Source organism: Barbatula barbatula, assembly GCF_947034865.1.
Source record: "Barbatula barbatula genome assembly, chromosome: 25".
Taxonomy (NCBI): Eukaryota; Metazoa; Chordata; class Actinopteri; order Cypriniformes; family Nemacheilidae; genus Barbatula; species Barbatula barbatula.
Window position 1 is genome coordinate 1,771,913 of NC_136788.1, and position 25,011 is coordinate 1,796,923.

Sequence of the window (25,011 nt, forward strand, 5' to 3'; positions counted from 1 at the left end):
ATTTAAATAAAGCTTTTAAAGCGGTGTTTCTAGAAAGTACCGTAGTTTACGAAGTATGGGCGCATAATGAATCTAAACGGCGGCTGGCTTGACCGTGTATTTTCGAACTGCGGCTGGCTTGACCGCGGTTCCAGTTTGGCACCAGCGAAGAAATAAAACGATGGGAGCTTTTTTTTACCGAACTTTTTCTTATAAAAAAGAGGTCATATGTGAACACTGCCTTAGTACTTTCGCATGAAAGTGTGATATTTATTTTCAAATCGCTTCTGTAAAGCAAGTTTGACCTCGTTTATAATGAAATCACATCTCCAAATCTTCTGTGTACGATCCTTTTACACCATTAAAGTTGGTTGTCAACCGCCTATCAAATCAAAACAACAAGGCAAAGTCTCCGCCTTTCTCTGTGTGTGAATCCGACACCAGCATGTCTTCACCTCCTCCCCTTTCTGTACTGGGACTCGCATGGCTGTCCCAACAACAAGAGCCTAGCTCTCTCATCACAGCGACACGACACTATAAACACGACACATTCAAGCCTTTAGACTAAGGAACTGCTAGTCCGACGGGCTCTCCCGGCGGTCAAGGATGTGGGTTTGGTATTTTCTGCTAAGTTCTGGAGCAGGCTCCAGCTCGGTTGGTGAGTCGCTGCCGTTTTTTTAGAGCGCCGCCTCAGAAAGTCAACGCGCATCGTTACCGTTGCCTTCAGAGATAACCTGGAGCAATTGTGTTGTGTAGGTTATTTAAGTGAAGTGAAGCGTGTTTATGTATGTTTATTTTCCTTTTAACGTTATTTAAGCGAATCGAAATGACTTCTCAATGGTTAATGATTGTGCAGCAAACGTGTAAACAAATAGTTTTATTCGGTGTTTTTTAGCTGCGCTTTCATGAGACTGCTAGGTTTTCAAATGTCACTTGCATTATGTAGTTGTTACTAGTAGCTAACAATAGTTGAATTATAGTATTTGCGGTAAAACACAGTAAATATAATTGTCTCACTACAGTAACAATTAACCATGGTGGCAATGTAAATTGCATAAACCTTCATGAAAGAATCCTGTAGGCTATCTTAGTATTTACTGTAGTAACCGTAGGAAATTCCTGCAGCACACATACATCTGGTTCACATACACATTTTTACACCTGAAAGACATATTTTCTGATTGTTTGCACATCTGCAATACTGCTTTTAAATGTCATATAGACCTCTAGATGTTTATGATTTAGTATGTATGTAAAACTGCTCTTTCTAAGACATTTAGCTTATGTTTTTACACAGCAGATGTTAACCAGACCTCCCTAGAATCAATTTAAGTCTCAGTCTTCATTTGTGCATACTGATATACTGATATACAAGCCTGTGTAAACTATGAAAACGGGTGTATACGTTTTTGTGAAGGAACAAGAGAATGTTGACATTTTTCCCCTTTAGCCTGTTTCTTCTTTGACTGATCAACTCCCCTGCCTTTGAGAAAATTCTCTCAGACGGAACAGATGATGCAGTGATCCAAAGATATTTTTTTGCTAGTTTGCTGAGAGTTGGGAAGGTTTGCTCATGATTTCTCCACCAAACTAGTGGGTCTTGGTTTCGGGGAACTACTTTCTCCTCAGCATAGCGACGCATTTCAATTATAGAATCACTGCTTGTGCTGATATAACCTGGATGTCAAAATCCTTTTAGATGTAGATCTTTAGATGTAGATGATGCAGTACAAAGTGTCATTGGAGCAGTCACTGATGATGCACAGCTTGCTGTATGTACTGACACAGACCTTAGGACAGATGTTGAGGTAGCTTCTACTGGTGCAGCAGCTAACTTAGATGTGGCCAAGTGGACATCCTGCATTTCAGATAGCAGTCGCTTTTTCACTGCTTCTACATAATCTTTGTCACAAAATGCCAGGTGCTTAAACCTCATGTCAAGAAAGGTGCTGGCAGCGAGGCTGTGTATGGTTTCAACTAGAGGTCTTCACGGGTCCACTTAGATCCGAAAACCCGAGGTCCGGCCCGAGACCCGAGCGGGTTCGGGTCTAAAAGATTCACGGGAGCTTCGGACACGGGTCGGGTATATTATTAGTGTCTTCGGGTCTCGGGTAATATAAAGTAAAAATTGTTTTACTTAATTGACATGAGGAAGACCCGAACTATCCTGTACAATAACAGCGCGTTGCTTGTGTGTGTGCGTGTAATTACCAACTCTCCTCCAACCCTCAGCCGATCGGTTGAAAGCCACGCAAATCTTCCGAAAGTCGCGGTGATCTGAAATCACCTTAGAATTGAAATCCCGAAGTTTCCAACGCTGCAGGGGTTTGCACTCTAGTTACCATCGTATTCAGGAAAAAACATACTTCCACCAGGCGACCAGAAGTAGATATTAAAAGACACGCACATTTCAGTACTACGCGGTTTGGGACACATTGTTGAGACAGAATGTTAGCGCGAGTGGTTGCCATGTCGTCACTTATTTAGATTTGATTCAGCTAAAACTGGCACAACCCATTTAGCCTCAGTTTGCGCAATTTGCCAGAGCAAAACAAGAGGATCAACGTGTTTATTGCCATATCAATTTCATTAATACACGTCGGTTTACATTCAGGTCTAGTCGGGTTTAAAAAATATATACGATGGGTCGGACTCGGGTCTAACGTTATCGGGTCTGTCTCGGGTCGGGGCTTTAAAATAAAAACGTTATTGGGTCTGTCTCGGGTTCGGGTAAAAAGTGATTCGGGTCATTTCGGGTCGGGTAAAGATCTTTGGACCCGAGAAGACCTCTAGTTTCAACCCCACGGAATCTTCGCTGACATCGCTGTGCCAGTTCTGTGGCAAAAGAGCAACTAGTTGCTCTAAGAAGCAGTGATACTAGGGGAATTACCTTTGAGATAGAAATTAGTTTTTCTGCTGATACTTCACGTGTTGCCTCCTCAAAAGGTTTCAAGGCCTCAATGGTCAGGTGGATAACTGCCCGCTCTTCATTTGTAAAGCACAGGTCACTCTTCCCAAGTAGACAGAGTAACTGGATCCATTTGATCATCTCCAACATGTAGAAAGCTGGTTTCCACCTGGTTTCAACTGAAATTATGAGTTTATGTTCTGTCATATTCAGCTGCTTTTGGATCTGTTTAAGCTTCTCTGTGGCTTTTGTGCTGTGGTGGAAAAAATGATACAATGCTTCTGGATTTTTCGTGCTGGTCTTTGACCACCAAGTTTAATCTATGGGCAAAACATGGGTAATGCTTCCACCCAGCCTTATGCACTGCAGAAACCATATTCGCAATATTGTCTGTGACAACAGCAAGCACCTTTTGAGTTATACCCCGTTCTTCAGCTATTCTTTTCAGCTCTGCACTAATATTGTCAGCTGTATGCTGTGCACTGAAATGGCCGGTTTCTAACACAAATTCCTGCATTTGCCAGTTGGTAATAAAATGACAGTGCACAGTTAGATATGCCTCTGTGGACCTTGCGGTCCATACAGCCCCGGATTGGCTAATCGGGAGCATCGGGAGAATTCCCGGTGGGCCGGTCAGTTTTTTTGGCCGCGAGGGCCGGCATTGTCATGGCACGGTTGAAATGTGGCTTTCCCTAGGCTGCCTTCACACACAGCAGCCCTAATATTTTTATTTATTATTTTATCGCAGCCCCACTCTTTTATATTTCATATTTTTTCGCAGCCCAACTCAGAGCGCAGCCTGCAGGTTAATGATGACGTGATTCTCTTTAGACTCCCTGGCCCCGCCCCCGACAGCACCACTCCAAGTTGCTCAAAAAAAAAAACGTCAGAAATATAAATGGATGACAGAAAGCGCAAAGGCGGCGCTGAAAAGTCCAGAATAAAAAGCAAGAAAGCTCTGGAAACTGACGCGGCCAAATGTTCTATGAAGACCACATTTTTTCTCAAAGCAAATGAAGACGACGAGACGGCCGGTAAGCTAACGTTAAGGTATTTAGGAATAGGAGCAGTGCAAGATCCTAGTGGCCTTGCAAAAACATGTCTCAATAGGTGCAAGCTAGCTCATTGTTAGAGCGCCCGTCCCCCATTCGGACCGACGTCGGTTCGAAGCCCGCGTTAATTAATGTTTTAGGGTTGTCCATGTTTCCTTGAAGCTACACTTATGCAGAGGAAAAAGAGATGAAAAAATCATTAGAAATCATTGTGCAAGAAAAGTCAGATAACAGTCCAATAGTTTTATTATTTAACTAATGTTCTCATATTTGTAAAAAAATATTTGAAGTTGTAAAGCAGATGTTTATTTAAAATAAATTATAGTGTCATTAGACAGTGCAATACATTTTATTTTAATCTTTTGTAATTTATATTTTTTTCCTTATTTCAATGTTTGGATATTTATGAACACTAATTCTTAAAGAAAATAGATTCTGATACTGTCCTGTTCTAATAAATCTTCACTGTGAAGCAAAACTTAGGCTACTGTATTTACACTGAATGACAATGAATTCAAGGCTGTAGAGAACAGTGCGCTATTGCAGACTTAGGTTTTAATTATCATTATTTTAATATAGTCAGTCGTAAACTAAAGTGGGCCGGTCTAAGGCATGAAACTCCAGGGCTGAAAATGAGTCCCAATCCGGCCCTGGGTCCATATATCCGTTGTGAGTATCACATGGTTTTCATTTTGTAATGTTGCCATTAATTTGGCTCTACAGTCTTCATACATGTTGTTTATTGTACCCTGCATCAGCTTTTTCCGGCTTGGGATTTGGTAGTATAGATCAAGAGTCTTAACAAGTGCAATAAATCCTCAGTCTTCTACCACTGAGATTGGCTGGAGGTCCCTCACAATCATCTCTCCTATGCTTCTTGTAATTAACGATGCTCTCTGAGAGTCATCTATGAAATATTAAATATATATATATATATATATATATATATATATATTCGTTCTTAAAGATCTGTTACAAGCAGTATGAATTCATCATTTATAGTAAATCTCTCCCAGATATTACTTGACACTTAAACTATGTAATTTATTTAATGAACAAGTTTAAATTATATAAATAATATATAAATTATTTAATTTAGAATATATTAGAAATAGATATGGGCTAATAAAAGTAAAACATATTTTAATAAAATGTCTAGTTTACATCGTTATTCCCATATGCAGTATAAAATATTACCCCACCATGAATTAGGCTACTGCAATATCTGAAATAATCTGTATTGTATAAAGTATATAAATAAATGTGACTCGACTTTTTGTATTAAAATCACCACTTGCACTTGGTTAGTACCTGGATAATGTCCGCCTCTCTGAAAGGATTCTGCTTAATAACTCAAACCAGAAGATGGGGATCTTGTCTCTGTAACCTCCTCTGCTCGCCTCAGCTGTACTTCGTCATGCTCTTTAGGGTGTTTTACTTTTAGATGCTTTATCATATTTGTGGTATTGCCACAGTGGCGTATTGTTTTATGACAAACGTCACATGAAGCTTCATTGTTAGCTGGAGTGAAATAACTCCAGATTATGTTTCTTTTTTTTCAGTCATGACCGCAGCCACGCACTCTTTAACCTTGCGTCGCAGGTGCTTGCCTGCCTTAAACAGAGTGAGCGAACAGAACAGCGGAAGAAGTAGTTCCCATTGCAGTTCCTATTTAAGTAAATATTTCAATAATATACGGCGTACTACCGTTATTAAAATATCCCCCAAAAAACAGATAGGATCAATACTTCTAATTGAGAATCGATCTTTTTGATACAACGGCAGTATCGATACTTTAGGATCGATCCACCCATCCCTAACAGCAGCACAGATTGGAGTGATGTTAACATGACATCTGCATCTTTGCCATTTTTTGTTATAAATGCAGTTTTCATAATATGATGCGGAAGCGATATAATACCTTTTCCCATACCCTGTAAAAAGGTTTTGTCTGCCTTCACCACTCGTCACACTGCTAACTAGTTGTTGACGTCACCTCCAGCAAAATGAGAACATTTCACAACAATGATGGCAAACATTAGAAAACAATAATGATGATATTGTAGCGCACAGAAATGTGTCATTCATGATGAAGTGCTGTTTTATTTTTCTGCACCTAGTTATAGAGAGCTGACAGTAGTTTCGAGAGCCCCGGAGAGACGACGGGCAGATAGAGTAACTGTAGTTCATCCTGATTATTTATTTTTCTGAGTTCAGATTAAACAAAATTGTACTTAGAAGCTCTTTGATGTTTTTCAGACGCTTCAGTAATTTTAATATTAATTTAAAACATATTGTGGATGTAATACTGTAGATGGACACGCAGTCATGCACAGGACTGACAGAGCTCGTGCTAAAAGGAACGAATGGCAGGGAAACAGGTTGCAGATTGATCGATAAATGTGATTGCAGCGAGGTAGCTGGGATGCGAGGCCGGTTCGTCAGCTGTTCACGCACCGGTCTCGTATCACGGAGGAGATTGTGGAGCATATAAGAGGACGAGCAACCTGGAGTCAGTGAGAGAGGACAAGGCCTGGATTTTATGTTGTGGTTTGTGTGTGTTTATTTACGTTTGATTTTATTAATTAAAAGTTATTTTATGTTTGCCGGTTCCCGTCTCCTTCCTTCCCTTCTATTGAACCTTGTTACAGTGATATTAATTTGAATAACAATAACTTCTATAGTAACTTTATTCTGCGAATTCTTTCTTAATTATTTATTTTAGTAATGTATAAAATATGTGGTGCTTAGAAAGTGGCCATATATATATATATATATATAGAGAGAGAGAGAGAGCGAGAGAGAGAGCGTGCGAGATATACACTGCTCAAAAAATAAAGGGAACACCTAAATCACACTACATTAGATTTCAATGAACAAAATATCCAGGTTAAATCTCTTCACTTACATACTTTGCATAACTTGCGAGAACAAAATAATGTGACGATGGTCAATGAAAGCCAAAATTATAAACATATTCAGGGCAGGAATTACAGTAAAATCACTGTAAACAATTTGAAATATTGGCTCATTCAACTTTTCAATGTTCAAAGTTTTACCTCCCATGAATCTTTTAGACCCGAACCCGCTCGGGTCTCGGGTCGGACCTCGGGTTTTCGGATCTAAGTGGACCCGTGAAGACCTCTAGCTTCAGTTAATATCATCTTCTTCCAAAAAAATGAAAAATGCCCAGCCAACGTTTTGCACAGACATGTGGCTCTTGAAATCATCCATAACTGCATTTTCTAAAAGAAAAAAAGGCTTTTAAATGAAAAGCATCATCATTTAATTAAAAGCATTTTTTTCAATTCTTTAAATACATAAAATATGTAGGACTAAACAAAAAGTGCTTAAGCACATAAAAAATATGCCCTTAACATTTAAAAGTCATCTTTGTTTCTATGAACTGTATAAATACAAAGCGCTCTATGATTGGGCAATAGCTCCAAATTATTAATCTTTTACTTTTTTTAAAGATTTTAAAAATTGAATTGTATATTTTCACAGTAGCAAGCATCATATAAAGTCCAATTAATATTAATATTGCATTTATAAATTAGGGCTAAATTTTAACTTACCAATTGCAAGATGGAGTCTGTTTCCAAAGCATTGCAATCTAGTCCACTTGTTTAGAGCGGCTGCCTTCACAATATTTGATCCGTTATCTGTGGTGATTGACACCTGCTGAGCCTCAGGAAGCCAATGCATATTTTAAACCCTGAGACAATTTTTTCCAATGTGGTCATCAGGGAAGTATGACATTTGCAAGTCTCTGCTTTTCTACTTGTAAGTCGCTTTGGATAAAAGCTTCTGCCAAATGAATAAATGTAAATGTAAAGTAGTTGCGTAGTATTTCACTTGTTGTAACTCGCATTCCACACTGGCCTTGCATCACCAAATATCGCAACCTACTATAAGCCTACTATAGATCCCAAAATCTTATTGTACAAATTAAAGGCAATTGGGTTTGATGAGAAATCTCTTAAGTAGGTTCAGTCTTATCTTATAGATTGAAAGCAGTTAGTGGATGTTAAAGGTGAAATGTCTGATTGGATTGAATTCAATTTATTGTCATTACACACATACAAGTACAGTGCAACGAAATGTATTTTTAGAAGAAGATAAAGCATAACATGGGGGAGGTGAGGAGAAAAACATGTACACAATACACCATAGACAAGACTTGCAACAGGGATAAGTAATCCAGTTCCGACAAGCAGCCATCTGATCCTGCTGCCATGGTGGCGCCGTATACAGACCCGCTTGTCAGGCTGGCGGGTCAAAGCGACGGAGGCGATGGATCTGGGAATGGGTGACCGCCCTCGAGTGCGACTTATGTTTGTGTGTGTGAGAGTCTGTGTGATAGTCTGTGCAGGTGTTTCAGTAGAATGGGGGAGAGACGCAAGAGCGTCTCTCCGTACTGCTCCACTCAGGGTTGAATTCCAGCACCAGCCTTGGCCAAGGCTGATACGGGGGAGTCGAAAAAGATAAGATTGATTGTTTAGTCTTGGGGCGAGCAACCGCATTCCATTTCCACTTCTACTCTCTTTGTACTCTCATTGATCCTCTAACAATTACTTATGGTGTTTTAGGCCCTTGTTTTTTTCTTTTATACATTCATGATTTAAAGGTGGCAATTCAATAATGAAATACATTTTATTTTCTTCAGATTGTCAACTTCTTCCTGGGAATAACTTTACAACAGAATGCAAAATATCAGGAAACTTTACATGTGGGGATGGAAAATGTATTCCTGGAGGATGGCAGTGTGATGGCTTTCCAGACTGTTTCGACAAGAGTGACGAAAAAAGTTGCTGTAAGCCTCACAAATTGGGTTCCTGTATGAACTTTATTCTCTATCACATTACATTTCCAAAAATTACCACTAGAATGCTCGATAGCACAGTTTCGAGACCAAATCTGAGTACAAAGAGCTAGAGAACGTTTTATAGATCATTTATTTAGTTGTGTCTATATTATCTTTTGTGCATCTAAAAATATTTTTGTAATTTTTTTCAAAGGTTAGTAAAAGGCAATTTACTGTACGACTCTAATCAAACAGAGTCATGTAAAAAATATATATGCGATAGTCACTTGCATAAATCCATAGTGAATCAATATGGACAAAATCATGACGACCCATACTATTTTTGTAAACTCTTTAAGCACCTGTCATTCATTTGTCAATTGTGTACTTTTAGTATATTAATTATTTTGCATTTCACTATTATGCAATGGATGTATAGCTCTGTTTGTGCAAGGCTGCACGGACAGGCAGAAAGTTTTCCCAAACCGTTTCACTCCACCAACCTTAAATAATGCTATTGTGTAAATCTTTGATGGTAGTGGTCCTGACAGAACGTGTCAGCTAAGTATGTAACCTCCATTCCCTGATGGAGGGAACGAGACGTTGTGTCGACGGAATTTGGTTTGACTTTCCGCCAGGTAAGGCCGGCAGCGGGGGGGCGTATGCCTGCGAAAGCGCCCCCCCCCTCCCGGGTGGGATAGTGTGCTATCTAGCCTCTCCTCTTCCCCCACTTGGGCGAAGAGTAGGCATTCCATCCATCACTAAGCACTCCTTGGTGGCGGGCTGGGCGGAGACCGTGTGTGGATCTCCACTAAGCTCCTCCCTGCGGTAGGAAGTGGTCTCCGTAGCACGTTACCTCAGGGGGGAATAGGGCTTCCCAGTGGTCCTTACGGTGCCGGGCGGCTTCTCGATATTAGAGAACTAGGCCTCCGTCCGTGACGGCCGGTGGAAGGGGCTCCCATCTTTTAAAAAAAGCTCTTGACTCCTTCCCTTCCACTGGAAGGTTACAATTTATGCTAGTGCTTACGTCTGACACGCCCAAGCCAGTCAGCGTCGCTTCGCGGGAGATTGTTTTATACCCGAATATCCGGGGCGGGGACCGGCATGTTTTTTTTTCCAATTTCCATTGGCCTGTTCAGGGAACCACAGTTTCACTCCTATACAGCTTCTCATACAGTCTTTGTAACATTATGTGTTTATTATTCATGTCACAGACCCTTAAGTACAGCTTAAGCTCTAAAGAAAACATTTTATGAATCACTAGTGATAGCAGACACTGCTTTCCTCTATTGTGTCCAAAAAAACAGTGTGTCATGATTACTCATTTAAACTGTTGTTTGCAAAATAGTGCATTAATTGTCAAAAACAATGATTGGCACAGATTATTGACACTATACCAAGATGTTTATATCTGAGCTGTTTCTTTCATAATGCTGTTCTGCTTCTGTCTCGTGCAATATAAATAAAATCTCATAAATGAAAGGTCATTACCAGTTGTAAAGTAGTATTACTTTCTTATTACTTACAGTTTGCAGGATTCTTGTTAAATCCATAACAATGTTGTTTTCCACAGCCAGGAACAGCACAAAGTTTTTGTGGCATCGCAATCTTACTGGTAAGCTTTTGATGAACTTCGGATTTCTCCCAAAAAATTACTGTATATATGCTTTCGTTATTGATGACGAGGGCGTTTTAAGATATGAAACTTGCTTGGAGCTTGGAGGATATAAATTATAGCAGTACCTCTTATATGTCTAAAAAAATGTAAACAAATAAAGTAATTTTTACCTTTCTTTCTTCTCCACACAGCGAAGTTGAAGTCAAAGTGTGCACCCACATTTTTTGCTTGTGCAAATGGGATCCACTGCATTATTGGCCGTTTTCGGTGCAATGGCTTTAGGGACTGCCCTGATGGCAGTGATGAAGACAACTGCAGTGAGTATCCAGTTGTTGTGTCATCAACAAATTTAAAAGGTTTCGACTGCCAGATAAACTCCTTACCATCACACCACTTTGAAGACAAGAAGTTTGTTCAATGGTCTTGGGTATGAAGTGAAAAAGCGATGTTGTTGCAAGGTTAAAGATTACAGTAATACATGGCGAATGCCTGCATGGAGCACTCACTACTTCCTGGTTCATATGAACACCAGTTCCCTATCAAAAGCTAGTCTAGATGCTGCGTTACAAACACTATTGGAGACCGTCTTTGTTCGACCGGTTGTGAAGCACGTGTGTCTAACCTTCAATTTTTTTGGCTTTAAATAACCTCGGCAGGTGATTTGGCTAATTACACCAGCACCTGCAGGTTATAAATACACATGGCGCGAACACGTCTTCAGGTTATTTTGTCTTCAAGGACCGCTTTGTGTGCATGTGTGTTTTTACATAGCGAAAGCGTTTAGACATAGTGTAACGCAAAGTAGGGCTCGGTGCATTTAGGTTCTAATCACTACGGCTATTTAGCTCTATATAACAGAAAGGAGTCATAATATATATATATAATATTTATTTAAAGAGAGTAATGTCTAGTCCAGAGCATAAATGCGTGCCTCCTTGTCAGAGGTTCCTTGATGAGCTGGACAGACATGAATCCTGCTTTGAGTGTTCGGGGGTTGATCATGCTACCCTTAACAATATAAATGGACACAAAGGCAGCTTTTCCATCATTTGACCACAAGATGGTGTTAGTGTGCAATGTTTTGAAATGCTTTGAGTAACAAACCACTTTATGATACAATTGAGGGGAAAGCCTCAAAGCTTCCTTTCACCATCACCAACCACAGGCTTACGCACTACTGCTCTCTCAGCAGATCTACACAGCTGATCTCTCCCTTTGGACAAGTGCCATGATATACAGTATGTAATAAAGTTCCACTGAAGGTGGGGTAAAGAAAAAAAAATACACTAACCCTCTTCTCTCAACATGTAGTGGTCTAGCTTTTGTTGAAACTAGTAACTTTGTATTAGCACCTATTGGACTATTTCTCTTTGTATGACATATCGTTTATTGAAACATAAGGGTTACTTATACAAAGAGAAGGGCAATTAATCAACGAATAGTCATGGTAACAGATGAGGTGGGTGTGGTCTGTGATTGAAGTCCATGGTAACAGAGGGGGGCATGACCCAAAGGAAACAAGGGTGAAACAAGAAACACAGACAGGACTGTTACAATATAGAACAAACTTATGACAGGTGCAGCTGATCTACACACTTCTCCTTATATCAAGTGCCATGATATATTTTGTGATCATCCTCAATTTATATAACTGTAACACATCTTTTTTTAGTTATGGGACATCTATTTATATAACATTTGGACAATATACGTTCAAATGACTTACTTTAGAAGATGCCATCAATAAGTCTGTTTATAAAAAGGTTTAGGGACTGCAAACATTTTAGTTTGGGTCTCTCATGATTTGAGGTTAAAGTGTTTAATCAATTCTGTCTCTCTCTCTCTCTCTCTTCCTCTTTTCCTCTGTAGCCTCTAATCCTTTGGTGTGTTCATCTGCTCGGTTCCATTGTCATAATGGGCGATGTGTAGACCGCAGTTTTTTGTGCAATGGACAGGATAACTGTCAAGATAATAGTGATGAAGAGAACTGTCTTACAACAGCAGGTAACGTTTATCTTCATATTGTTCTGGTCCTGTGTAAATTCTAAAGTTAACTGATACATTTGACTGTTTAAGTATCTGTGACATGAATAAACACATGAGCCCTCATTCATGAACCATGCATAAATATTTTAGTCAATATATGAGTAATTTGGGCGTAAATCAGACCTTCCCAAAAACTCTCCTCCGGATTCACAAATACTTCATGAACAGCAAATTTGATAGTTAAATGTGTGCATGTTAATGAATTCCAATAATTTGTAAACAGGGATGGAGGGTGAAGGAATTCCAGCTACCCTCATTTATAACGGGCTGATTCTGTCTTGATTTTGCCACTTCAAGTCATGTGTCTCTTGGTTTAGTGACAGGATCATGACATAACCTCATGTTTTGTGTGGAGAGAGACATTTATAGCTTCCATACACTCTCTCCGGTCTCATCTCTGTTCCCGCCCTCTGGTCTCCTCTTTATTGATTCCATGCCCAACACCTGTTCCCCTCTTGATTTGATCCCTTATGTTATGCCCTTGTGTCTTCTGTCTTCTGCTGGTTCATTGTGATTGTGTGGTGAATTCCTGTGTGTTGTTAGTCTAGTTTTGTAGTTCTTGTAATGAGTTTATTTTTAGTCTTGTTTAAGTGTAGTTAGTCTTCGTCCTGTCTTGCCATGTTATTGTATCCATCCCTGTTTTGTTATGTTGCCCCCTTGTGGATTTTTGTTTTGTTATTTTTGTATTAAAGTCTTGTGTTAACCCCTTACCCCTTGAATTACCGGTTGGAGACATAGTCAAACGGTGCGTAGCATCTTTGAGATGTTGTCAGAGAGAAGATCTGCTCCGATGCTGAACGTCTCCTGTCGTCGGGCCGGAAGAGCATAGGTCGCTCCTAGAAAAGATCAACATTATTAACAAAGAGCAGCTTCTGTTCAATACATCATGACATTAACCATTTATTAAGCACAAATGGTCTACATAATTTTTCATTCCCTCAATGTAAACTAGGGATTTTGCATGAAAGACTGATTGACATTATGTGATGGCAGAATGAGATTTAAATGTGGTGAATGCATCTTGAGCACACAGAATAAAACTGACATTAGAATGTCACAGATTCTAGATTCACAGAACTTTGAAATGTCTTTGATTATAATGTTTATCATAAACATGATCGCTTAGCACTGTTATCTTTGTGTCCTTGCAGAGTCTGCGTTATTGTTATTGTTCACAAACATTAAGATTATGTGAAATAATCTTAACATGATAATCACACGAGTGTTTAGCCTATCTATGTTCTATAAAATGGCTAATATGTGCAGTATGCCTTATAAGCAGCTTCTCTCTGCGCGAGATCAAATGTTTTCTGTAGCATACTTATTCTGTACTTTTTTGTCCATTGCTTTCTATTCGCTTTTTTGTTTAAATACATTGCTTTGCTTTATAAAAAACATGATATAATGTTGGCTATCTTATCTTTTTTTGTTGATTGACTATAGGCCTACTGCAATTATAATTTGTTCTTAATTTTCGACATAATTTATTTTTCCAACTTGGAAATGTTGCCAAATTACAAAATCTTCTGTGTTGCTTAGGCAGCAAAAACTTATTCTTGCATTTGTGACTTCAATACTTGACTACAGTTAGTTCAGAATGCAGCTGCCAGAGTTCTAACCAGGTCCAGAAAATACCATCACATAACACCAATGTTATCAACCCTTCACTGGCTACACATTAAGTATCGTATTGACTTTAAAGTTCTTTTAATCACTTATAAAGCCTTAAAGGGTTTAGCCCCTACCTACCTAACAGAGCTTCTATCACACTACAAGCCATTAAACTCTCGAAAACTCCAGACTTGAACAGCTGCTTTGTGATAATGAATATTGTCAAAAACGCAATAAAAATAAACTTGACTTGACTTATTTTTTAAAAAATGTTTGTCATTTAAAACATGAAAGCATTTTACTTTAAATTATTGCTATAGTGTATATTTTGTATAGTTTCTATGTAATTTTACTGTATTTACAGTGTCTTTCGTACACTTTTAAAATGTAACTCCAGGACATATGCACTTTAGTGTGTTACTTAGTATGTTCATGTTAGTGTTGAATGTATGTTTCTGCTGAGTAACGTCTAAAACATTCTTAGGATCTTTATTTTCTTTTGCCTCTCAGAATCCCCAGGACAGGACTTTGTGACTCTGGACTATCGACTCCACTATTACCCTGGTATCACTTATGCTGTTATCGGAAGTGCCATTATCTTTGTTCTCGTAGTGGCATTGTTGGCCCTTGTTCTTCACCATCAGAAGAAACGGAGTGTTCTGCTGCCTCAGGGTGTCTGTCATAGAGGTGCCTGCCAACAATCACTTCTACTGTCCCGACTTGTGATCATAAACAGGGGACATATCCATTCAGGAGGCAATAGCTTTTCACCCCAGTCTTCATATCCCTCAGAGCTATTCCGTGCAGTTCATAGTCTCCAGTTGTTTCCGTATCCCCAGCATTCTACAACAGGTGTGATAGATTTGCTGCCGTCATACTCACAGGCTGTACGGGATGTTGGGTATGTTCACTGTCAATTTATTTTAGAAGCTTTATTTAGAACCTTATAATTATAATAAGCCCTCATCCCCATAACTTTTGCCAGCTTTTAATAATACCCTGTTTATAATAACTAACAATGTCATCTTTTTTACAGACATCCACCGTGGTTTGATCTCCCACCCCCTCCTTACCCTCCAGAAGATACAATTGATACTGAGATGGAACTACCAGTCTACGAAGTGCCAGCCACAGAATCCATAGAATCACTGCAAACCTGGACCAACAGTTTAAATGTTGACTCCTGCTGCCCAGAGGAATCTTAGCATTCGCTATTCAAAAACCAGTGGAAATGAACCTGTGTATATATGATATGCAGAAGAAGTGCCTTAAGAAAGAAAATATTTAGTAATTTTCTTAATGCAGGATATTCCACGGTAGTGCCACCATCTGGTGGGCATTTAACAGCAAAATTAAGAAATAATTTATTCACAGTTGTGTTACGCAAACCCTCTATGGCTTTCTTCGTTGTTCAGAACCAAGAGAGAACCTTTTTGAAAATTGTTGTTCTTGTCCTTACAATGGCAGTCCATTGTGCATGTCAAACCTTCAAAAGGACACAAAGCTTCATAAAAAAATTCCATGTGACTTCTGACATGTATTTCAAATGTAACGGCAGCTTGATTTCGACTAGTCACTGATCATGCGATTTTGAAACTAACTTTTGAGAACAGTTCAAACTTGAGATCTGTGTGAGACGAAAATTTCAGACCTCTGTGAAGTTGGCACCCATATAAATAAATCGTCACCAGAACTATACTATTCGTTTGTGCCGCAAAAATGAACATTTGTGCTGGTTTGGAGTTCAAGATATTAAAGATTTTTTGGGGGCTGTATGACATCACACTCCACCCCATTTCGTCCGAATCCTATAACATTAGTTTGCGGCATATGCCTGTTTGTGCATTAAAACAAACTCTTAACTACATTCTTTCATGAGTTATAACAACCCCATGCTGTTTAAATCACCCCAAACATGTGGCATTCATTTGTGCCGGTTTGTGTCGTTAAAATGACCGTTGAATGTTTTCCCTGACTTAAAATAATAAATATTATTTGCAGCAGTGCCGTCAACCACCAGGGGCGGACTGAGAAGCAAATTCGGCCCTGGTTTAATTCAGTCAACATCGGCATATCACCAATAACTGTCTGTTTTTGTGAAACAATTGATGTAAAAAATTTATCTTTTCTTTGTCCGTCTAAATTTGATCCACATTTAGTCCAAAAATAGATGTTGAAAATTGGCCTTTGTTAAGTCTGTCTGATTTGGTGAAAATGTATCCCTAGATCGGACGTTTGTCTCTGACCACATATAGTCCTAATATTGACATGAAAAGAAGATCACATTGTAGTTATTTCTTGAAGAAATCGTAGCAACTATTTCTTAACATATATCACCACAGTTCAACAATGTAGGCCTATAGCATACACCAAAAGGTTTATAATGGAATTATGCTGTAAAATAAAATGTATATTATGCCATACAAAAAACATTGTGACTACCCATTCGTTTTTATAAAGTATTTTCCCTGCTGCCTCATGATGCCCATATTTTTCAGACGTTTCTAAAGGTAGGTCGATTTTTGGCAACCTTATACCCGTGAAAGTGCGCTGGAAGTGCCCATGTTCTGCTCCCAATCCTTGACGACAGCTTGATTGAACAAATCATTGACTATATCATAGCATACTTTTACTTGTTCTTATACTTATTCTAGATGCCTTGACTCAACGTCTTTGTCACAGCGACATCCCGAGTTCTTCAAATAACACATGGAGGACATAAAATGCCATATAAATATTTATTCCAGTTCTCCCAAGCCAGAAAAGGGCAAGGTGCTCACAGGTGCCAAAGCATCACAAAAATAAAGAAATGAAAGTAAACAAGTTCAATTAACAAACATAAATCAATCAACTAATTAATTAATTAATTAATAACCTTGCATCAGGTCAAATCCCTCAATCAGAGTCCCTTACTGCAGTTACTGCATTCACTACCACCAGTCTTAGCCCTCTGGAACACTCCTCCAGGTGAGAATTGATATACCTGGGTACAACCATTTGTCAGTAATAATCACATGGGGAAGAAAATAACTATGAACAGGTGATAAATATCCCAAAAAGTTATTACCCGATCAAGTAACCCCATTTCTACGGAAGAGGATTAGGGCCACTGGTGAAAAAAATATTTGAGTTCTGACTTTATTCTCAGAATTCTGACTTTAATCTCAGAATTCTGACTTTATTCTCAGAATTCTGACTTTAATCTCAGAATTCTGACTTTATTCTCAGAATTCTGACTTTAATCTCAGAATTCTGACTTTATTCTCAGAATTCTGACTTTAATCTCAGAATTCTGACTTTATTCTCAGAATTCTGACTTTAATCTCAGAATTCTGACTTTAATCTCAGAATTCTGACTTTATTCTCAGAATTCTGAGATTAAAGTTAGAATTCTGACTTTAAAGTCAGAAGTATGGGTACCTGTAAGGGACCAATGAGAGGGAGTAACTTTGCATGATGGAGAACCACACACTGAACATGTCGAACTTGGATATAAGTGAGTTTTTGCGTAGTCGAGGGGTCCCAGATGAAGCAATTACATTACTGGAAGAACAAAAGGTGAGTAAAAGAGAATTATACGTTGGTTTGGTGCCTGGTGTTTGTAAAGACTACAGAAATGCACATATAGGCTGCACACCAGCTGCTAACGTTAGCTAGATTATTTCAGTTAATATATGTATATATATATATATTTAAATTAATATAGGCACATACAAAGTAACGTTAGCGCCTGACTAAAACTAACTAGCTGAATAGCTAGCCAGTGAAGATAACATTGTGAGCCTTAGCGCTTGTTCTATTCAACGCTCACTTCAGTTTGTCATTATATTTGTTATGCTTCACAAGTAAATGCGTGTTAACATGTTAACATGATGAGGGCCAGTGCCGATTTGTTCCTGGTGATAAGGCCGAGATTTCGGCGACGGTCTCTACGCCGACTCGTCCCCAGCGAACAGGGTTTTCGATGTTATGATGCTTCATCCATACACTGTATAAAACAATGGCCAAAGCTAACAAAGCGGTCTCCGCACTGCAATCGAGTTGCAAAGTCAACAAACACCTCAAACTATTTCTCGTTTGTAACATTAGGTATAAACACTTTAGAAACGAGTATGCCACACATCTGGATTATCACAAGTTAATTCATCCACCAATTCAACTGGGCTGTGGACAAATAGAAGTTAAATTAAGCAAATAAAGGAGTATGACAAGGAGTGTTCAAAGTTACTGACAGACATTGTATGATTTCAAGTTTATATAAATATATGCACAGGTATTTTATTCCTTAGAATAAATGAACCTATCAATTTGCTTTTGAACCATTGTATTTAAAATGATTGAGAGATCTGGTAAATCTTGACTAGTTGTCAAAGGTTTCAGTTGGATTGACACAGAGCCTACTTTGAAAAGGGTCGATTTATGAGGCTTAACCTTATTATTTATGGAATGTGCACTTTGGAGATAATTGTCTTTTTTCTTTGTTATTCTGTGCAGATTGACAGCGACGTCATCGTGCTCATGGATGATGCAACACTGGCAAATTACATCCCCTCCTATGGAGACCGAATCGCCCTCTTCAATTACTGTTAAAGCCTTCCCTCAATATGATTTGATCAGTTTTGCTGCTCACAACAATGCCTGCTATGTCAGATTTGGATGAATATATCAAACTCTACTTCAGACTTTCTTTCAGTAACAAAGAAATACTTGCAATTTTAGCACACAACAATCAAATAGTAATAAGTGTCCGGACTTTAAAGAGAATTTGTAGAAGACTTGGTCTGTTCAGAAGGAAGAACCAGTCTGACTTGAATGAAGTGCTGGCCTTTGTTCAACATGAGATCATGACCAATGGACAGATGCAAGGTTACCGTTGGCTACATCTTCGTGCAGTTCAACGGGGATTTGTTGTATCACAAGATACCATCAGACGCATCATCAAATTGGTTGATCCACAAGGTGTGGAATTAAGACGAGCCAGACGCTTGAGAAGACGTCAATACAGCTGCAGAGGTCCAAATGCGCTTTGGCATATGGATGGCTATGATAAGTTAAAGCCCTATGGCATTGCCATCAATGGCTGTATAGATGGCTTTAGTCGCTATGTGTTATGGATGGAGGCCTATACTACGAACAGTGATCCTAAAGTAGTTGCAAGTTACTTCATTCATCAAAACAGTTTCAAGCATAGGGGGATGTCCAGAGAGGATTCGTGCAGACAGGGGAACAGAAAATGGTTGTGTAGAAGAAATGCAGATATTTTTGCGGCGCAACCACCCAGACAGTTTTGCAGGGGAGAGAAGTTTCCTTTATGGAAGAAGCACAGCAAACCAGCGCATTGAGGGATGGTGGGGTACCCTCCGCAAACAAAGTGCACAGTTCTGGATGAACTTATTTCAAACTTTTCAGGATGATGGCCACTTCACAGGAGACTTTTTGGACAAAAATCTCATCCAATTCTGTTTCCTAAATCTTGTTCAGGTAATAATCTTTCCTCACCTTCTGAAATGAGTCAGTAATAAATGGAATATAGTAATAATAATAGCAAAGCCTGGAAGGTGATTTAATGTCACATTTAATCACTTATTTTTTTTTTCATTTACAATATCTCTTACTAAAAGGCAGGTAAAGGGTATTCAATATAGGCTCTATCTAGCTACACAAATATACTATGAACTGTGCTTATCTTGGACCTGTTAAAATCTATTATTGCTCGGTATTTTTCCTCATTCGCCCACTATATACCTCTTGATGGCAGACACGAGGTCTCACACCTATTAGGGAATTATATCTATACATTCAGTAGTGAACATGTGCCAATCTATCTCCTACAGTCAACTTTAAATCAGTATAAAAGTTATTGGTAACACGGGATCATAAATCTGCAGCATGACAATTGAACATCTCATCTCTGAGGCAGAAAAACCTATTCCTATACTTCACATTCATAAACCTTAGAATAAAGAAAAAGAAAAAAAATCGGAGTCAGCAAAACAAGTCTGTGCAATAGCAAAAATAATGCCACGACCCTGCGACATCATGTCACACACGAGAGATGTAACCGTATTGTTTAGATAAGAAGCTCCCTGGAAATCTAAAAAATATATTTGGTCATCAAGCGCAGCCATGCAGCTACCAGTGATTTGCAGTGTCTCGGTTCAAACATTTTTAGGTTATTTTACATTAAAACCTCTTGCTTATTTTGCATTTAATGAAATACTGTAACATGATAACTATGATATGAATGTTCAATTAGTGCAACTAATCACAATATGACCGATGATTGATCATTGATCAGTTACAGCTTGAAACTTTCATTCAGAGCCTCCTGTTAGGATACAGTTACTGTATGCACTGACAAAGTATTAGTAAAGTAAAGTATTACAGTATCAGTGCAGCATTGTTCTGTGTGCTTGTGCTGTTTGGTGAAAATTACATTCTCTTGCTGCTTAGTTTTACAGTGATTAGTGTGGCATGCTGTATCTGTTCACTGTTGACTTAGCTGCTGAAATGCAGAAAACCTAGGTTTCAGTTTAGGCAGCAGTTGCATAGTTTAAGACCAACTACAGTACAGGCCAAAAGTTTGGACACACCTTCTCATTCAATGCGTTTCCTTTTTATTTTCATGACTATTTACATTGTAGATTCTCACTGAAGGCATCAAAACTACGAATGAACACACATGGAATTATGTACTTAACAAAAAAGTGTGAAATAACTGAAAACATGTCTTATATTTTAGATTCTTCAAAGTAGCCACCTTTTGCTTATTTTTATTAATAAGGGATAAAATTCCACTAATTAACCCTGACAAAGCACACCTGTGAAGTGAAAACCATTTCAGGTGACTACCTCATGAAGCTCATTGAGAGAACACCAAGGGTTTGCAGTTATCAAAAAAAGCGAAGGGTGGCTACTTTGAGGAATCTAAAATATAAGACATGTTTTCAGTTATTTCACACTTTTTTGTTAAGTACATAATTCCATATGTGTACATTCATAGTTTTGATGCCTTCAGTGAGAATATACAATGTAAATAGTCATGAAAATAAAGGAAATGCATTGAATGAGAAGGTGTGTCCAAACTTTTGGCCTGTACTGTATATCACATGTTTGTAGTCTGTATTTACTGTGTTTGTTTCTCTGCAGGATGAACTGGATGAAGTTGTCAACACATGGAATTCACACAAAATCAGAGCACGATCAAGTGATGATGCGGCGTCGGGTCGGCCATTTGTGATGTACTTATTTCCAGAGTTGCACAGTGCTGAGGATAGACTGAAACCAATTGTCATGGAGGAAGTCACTTTGTGTATGGAAGAGTGTACTCCTAAAGGCCAGTTTCCGTGTAACGAAACTGTTTTTGAACTGTGTTGTCTCCTAATGGAGGAGAAAGGATGGAATGCTCCAGCAGATCCACTTGATGCAGCTGATCTGTACATCTTGTTAAGAGAGGAAATACAGAAATTTATTTGATGTGTTTAAGATGAATGGATGTTGGATGTAAACAAAATTCCAACTCTTAAGAGATGAAATTAGAAAACTACAATTCAAGACCCTTAATAAAAATAGCAATTGTAGTTACATTTTTATTTAAAAAAGTAATTAGTCAATTTGTTTTTTTCTGCAAAAAATGGGGACAAATAAAAGTGTTAGGTACTATACTATATGCAGTGAGGACATATGAGGAATAAACTGGGTTCTAGAGCTTGTAAGCAGTGAAAGAACTTAAGATGGTTTAAAACAACCCACCATAGTGTTATATGTATATTAAGTTGTTTTAATTTGCCAAATATGTATAAAAAATATAGGCCTTGCTATTCCGTGTGTTCCTAAGAAATGTTTGACCCCCAGCAACACCATTTTCATGTATTTCTCTGATCATCGTGTATCTACTATTAAAACTTTCAGCATAACTGTTTTAGTTTTTGTGTAAGATCAGCTCTTTCTAGGTAATTTGCTAGCTCTGTTTAATTGTGACTAGTTGACACCTTGCACTGGATGACTTGTTTTTAATCCCAGTGGAATGATTTTTTCATCCTTGTGTCAAATATGAATGACTAATAAACACTTTAACACTAATATTCTTGAACTGTATTTTAAACCTCATGTACCACATCACTTTTACCCATATGGAAAGAGAGCTTCATCAACATTCAATTGAATACCTGAATATAAATGTGAAAAAGTAACATTTTATTAACATTAAAACTTCAAATTAAACATTTTATTGGTAATACAATAATAAGATGGTTAAATCTCATAACCACATAGCTTGGTCTGTAAAGTGCATATAACCAGAATGACTTGACTTTTTAAACTAACATTTGACCATTAAAAGTAACATTTAACATGTTTACAGTAAAGAGGCTTTAAAAGAAATCTCAACTAATGAGATGGTCACAAGCTAAACGTGCATGAACACCACATGACCAATTCTACATAATACATGCAGTATATGAAGCATGCAATTTTATATTGATGCTTTAAAAAATAAAATATATATCCTTAACATTGTCTCGTATAGCCTCTATCGATGCATCTTCTACAACAGTAACCTAATGTAAAAGATCATTAACCTGAAGACCTGAAAGACATATAATGCAACATTTTGCAAACATGGCTAATGCAAAATAGTATAGACTGGGAAAATAACAATAGTGTTGAAAAACTGCCAGCCTTACTTTTAGATCATGTATGGTTGTAATTAGTTCAGACTTAAAAAAATTGGTCTAGATTAACTAGTCTGACTAGAACAATACGCTTGCTGGTCCAACATGACATTCCACCAGCCAATAGTCAGTTGTGGCTTGGGAACACTTGGCTGAAATGAAATGGTTGTTTACACACAACTTTAACATGGGTCATTATTTTGCAACTTACACAAAAATCCTATAGCTGATATAGCTGACTGCATAAAGCAGTGATGAAGCACGCCACAGTTGTTGCTGCTGTTGGAATGGAATTCTTAACCTTAATTAAACAAACAAAACATGTTTCTGGACAGCAAGAAGGTTTGTGTTGTACAGCTGGATAACTTGATCTGGTGGAGATGAATATAGCTTTGGTAATGATCAGTATGACAGTTTGTTGTGGTATGTGAATGCACGACCAAAACACATGAAACGATAATATAGTTTTTGTAGCAAAAGCTGGGCTTCCTTCTGCACAGCTGGAGCAACTTGTCTCTGACTATTAAGGGTCATGCTGAAGTGCTTATTATACAGTATGTCCTAAGTATCTATTCCTCACACTTCCTTGCATTTCTATCCTTGAAATCCTGCATTAGTTCAAATGTGAAAAGTCTTAACAATGGCTTGTTGTTGGACAGGTTTTGTCAATCTAAACAATGTCCATTACCCAGACATTGCTTTCAAGAACTGCATTAAATTCTGAGCGAAAGTCTGGGAAGTTCTCATAGCTGTCAGCTATATGCAGAATCTTCCCACATGTGTGCCCAACTGGTCTTTTTGTGAACTCTGTCATTTCTTCAAATTCCACATAGATGCTGTCTGTAACTATGAGATCAGATCCAGTGCAGAAGCGCAGGAATTTCTGAAGTTTACTTTCATCTAGCTCCCTGATGAATCTTTTCAGATGATTTATGACTTCCTTCTGTTTTGTAGTCAAATCAACGTCAAATTTCAGCAGCTTGCAGACCTTTTTTGTGGTTGGTTGCAGGTCAGAGAACAACTTTGTCAGTGCTTCTGGACTGAGAGAGAGAGGATGATGATGGGTGATCTCCCTCCAGCAGTCAATGACAAACATGGGTTTTTGGACAAGTTCTTTGTGCGATATTTCATCAACTATTGTAGGAAGAGTCTCCGCTGTGATTCTCCTTCTACAGTCATAGCTGTCTAGAACTTCCACAAGATCATCAGAGTCAACTGCGGACAAATTACTCATTGCTTGCATCAAAACCTCACGTTCTTGGCTGCTCACAAACTGCAGAAAATGTGCTTTAAGGTCACTATACACATTGTTGAAAAGCACCTGTTCAAGGAAGGGGAGTGCAAGTTTGTTTGGCAAATATTGACAATCTTGGTAACCTTTCACAAGGATTCTGCCAATTGCCTTCCATGTTTCAGCAGGGAAGTCGTGGCGAATGAAGGGCACTTTAACTGTTGTACCAAGTGTACATCGATCATAGAATTCCTGCCAGAAGCAGCTGAGAACATCTCTTAATACCCCAGATCCACTGCCTGCTTCTTCTTTGTTGTCTGGAAGTATGCGTTTCACATTCAGTGCTTTCTTCAAAATCTCTTCATCCGAGAAAGCTGTAATCATGTCATTTAAAGTGTTAGCATGATGTATGGTGATCATTATCACATCCTCTGGAGGAGCTGGACTGGTGGGCATAGGAAAACCCTCATAGATCAATGTGTCCTCTGTGTCTTCTTCAGTGCCGTAAATGGGACCAAAGGTAATTTCAGAGTCCACAGACACATTTAAAGAAGACTGGACTCCATCAAAACCAAGCATGACCTCTCCCACTTGTAGTTCTGCTGTACTGATTTCATTGCCACTGTGTGCAGAGACAAGAATGACTTCAGAGGTCTCGCTGGCATCATCTTCAAGATCTTTTGGCTTTGTTGCAATGTAAAAGCGCAACATTGTGAGCCTTGCAGTCTCATACATAGTGCCAATGGACAGGCAAGTGTCAACAGTAAGGTGGTTCTGTTTGAAGTCCCACACCTCAAACTCAAAATCTGATTCTGGTCCTTTAGGAGATATTCCATCGGGGAAAAAAAGTTTCTTTCCTTCTTGAAGGATATCTTTTAATCCAGCATTAACTGCCAATTGAATTTTTCTGGTGCCACCTCCCTGCTTTGCCCTCACCTGTTTGGCTATGTGACCGTCACTGTGAATCCATCCTATCTCTACATTTCGTGTTGTTTTTAGCTTCTTTGTCTGTGTTGTTCTTGTGTCAGCATGTGATATGTTTTCCTTGGTGCCTTCCTTTCTGACTTTCATTTTCTCACGAAGTTTT

The 25,011-nt window shown here is 38.5% G+C and overlaps 1 protein-coding gene across 3 annotated transcripts; it reads left to right on the forward strand.

Annotated features, from left to right (window-relative positions):
• The first annotated feature begins 403 nt into the window (after positions 1 to 403).
• Positions 404 to 16,446, forward strand: ldlrad3 (low density lipoprotein receptor class A domain containing 3). 3 transcript variants are annotated; one of them, XM_079449821.1, is made up of 7 exons: positions 404 to 637; positions 8,609 to 8,779; positions 10,320 to 10,361; positions 10,556 to 10,681; positions 12,234 to 12,368; positions 14,532 to 14,922; positions 15,058 to 16,445. In XM_079449821.1, the coding sequence occupies exons 1-7, from the start codon at positions 586 to 588 to the stop codon at positions 15,224 to 15,226; spliced, it is 1,086 nt and encodes a 361-aa protein (XP_079305947.1). In that variant the 5' UTR covers positions 404 to 585; the 3' UTR covers positions 15,227 to 16,445. The 3 variants fall into 3 exon arrangements, with proteins under 3 accessions (XP_079305947.1, XP_079305948.1, XP_079305949.1); XM_079449822.1 differs by having other exon boundaries at positions 412 to 637; positions 8,609 to 8,755; XM_079449823.1 differs by lacking the exon at positions 8,609 to 8,779 and having other exon boundaries at positions 457 to 637; positions 15,058 to 16,446.
• The last annotated feature ends 8,565 nt before the right edge of the window (positions 16,447 to 25,011 follow it).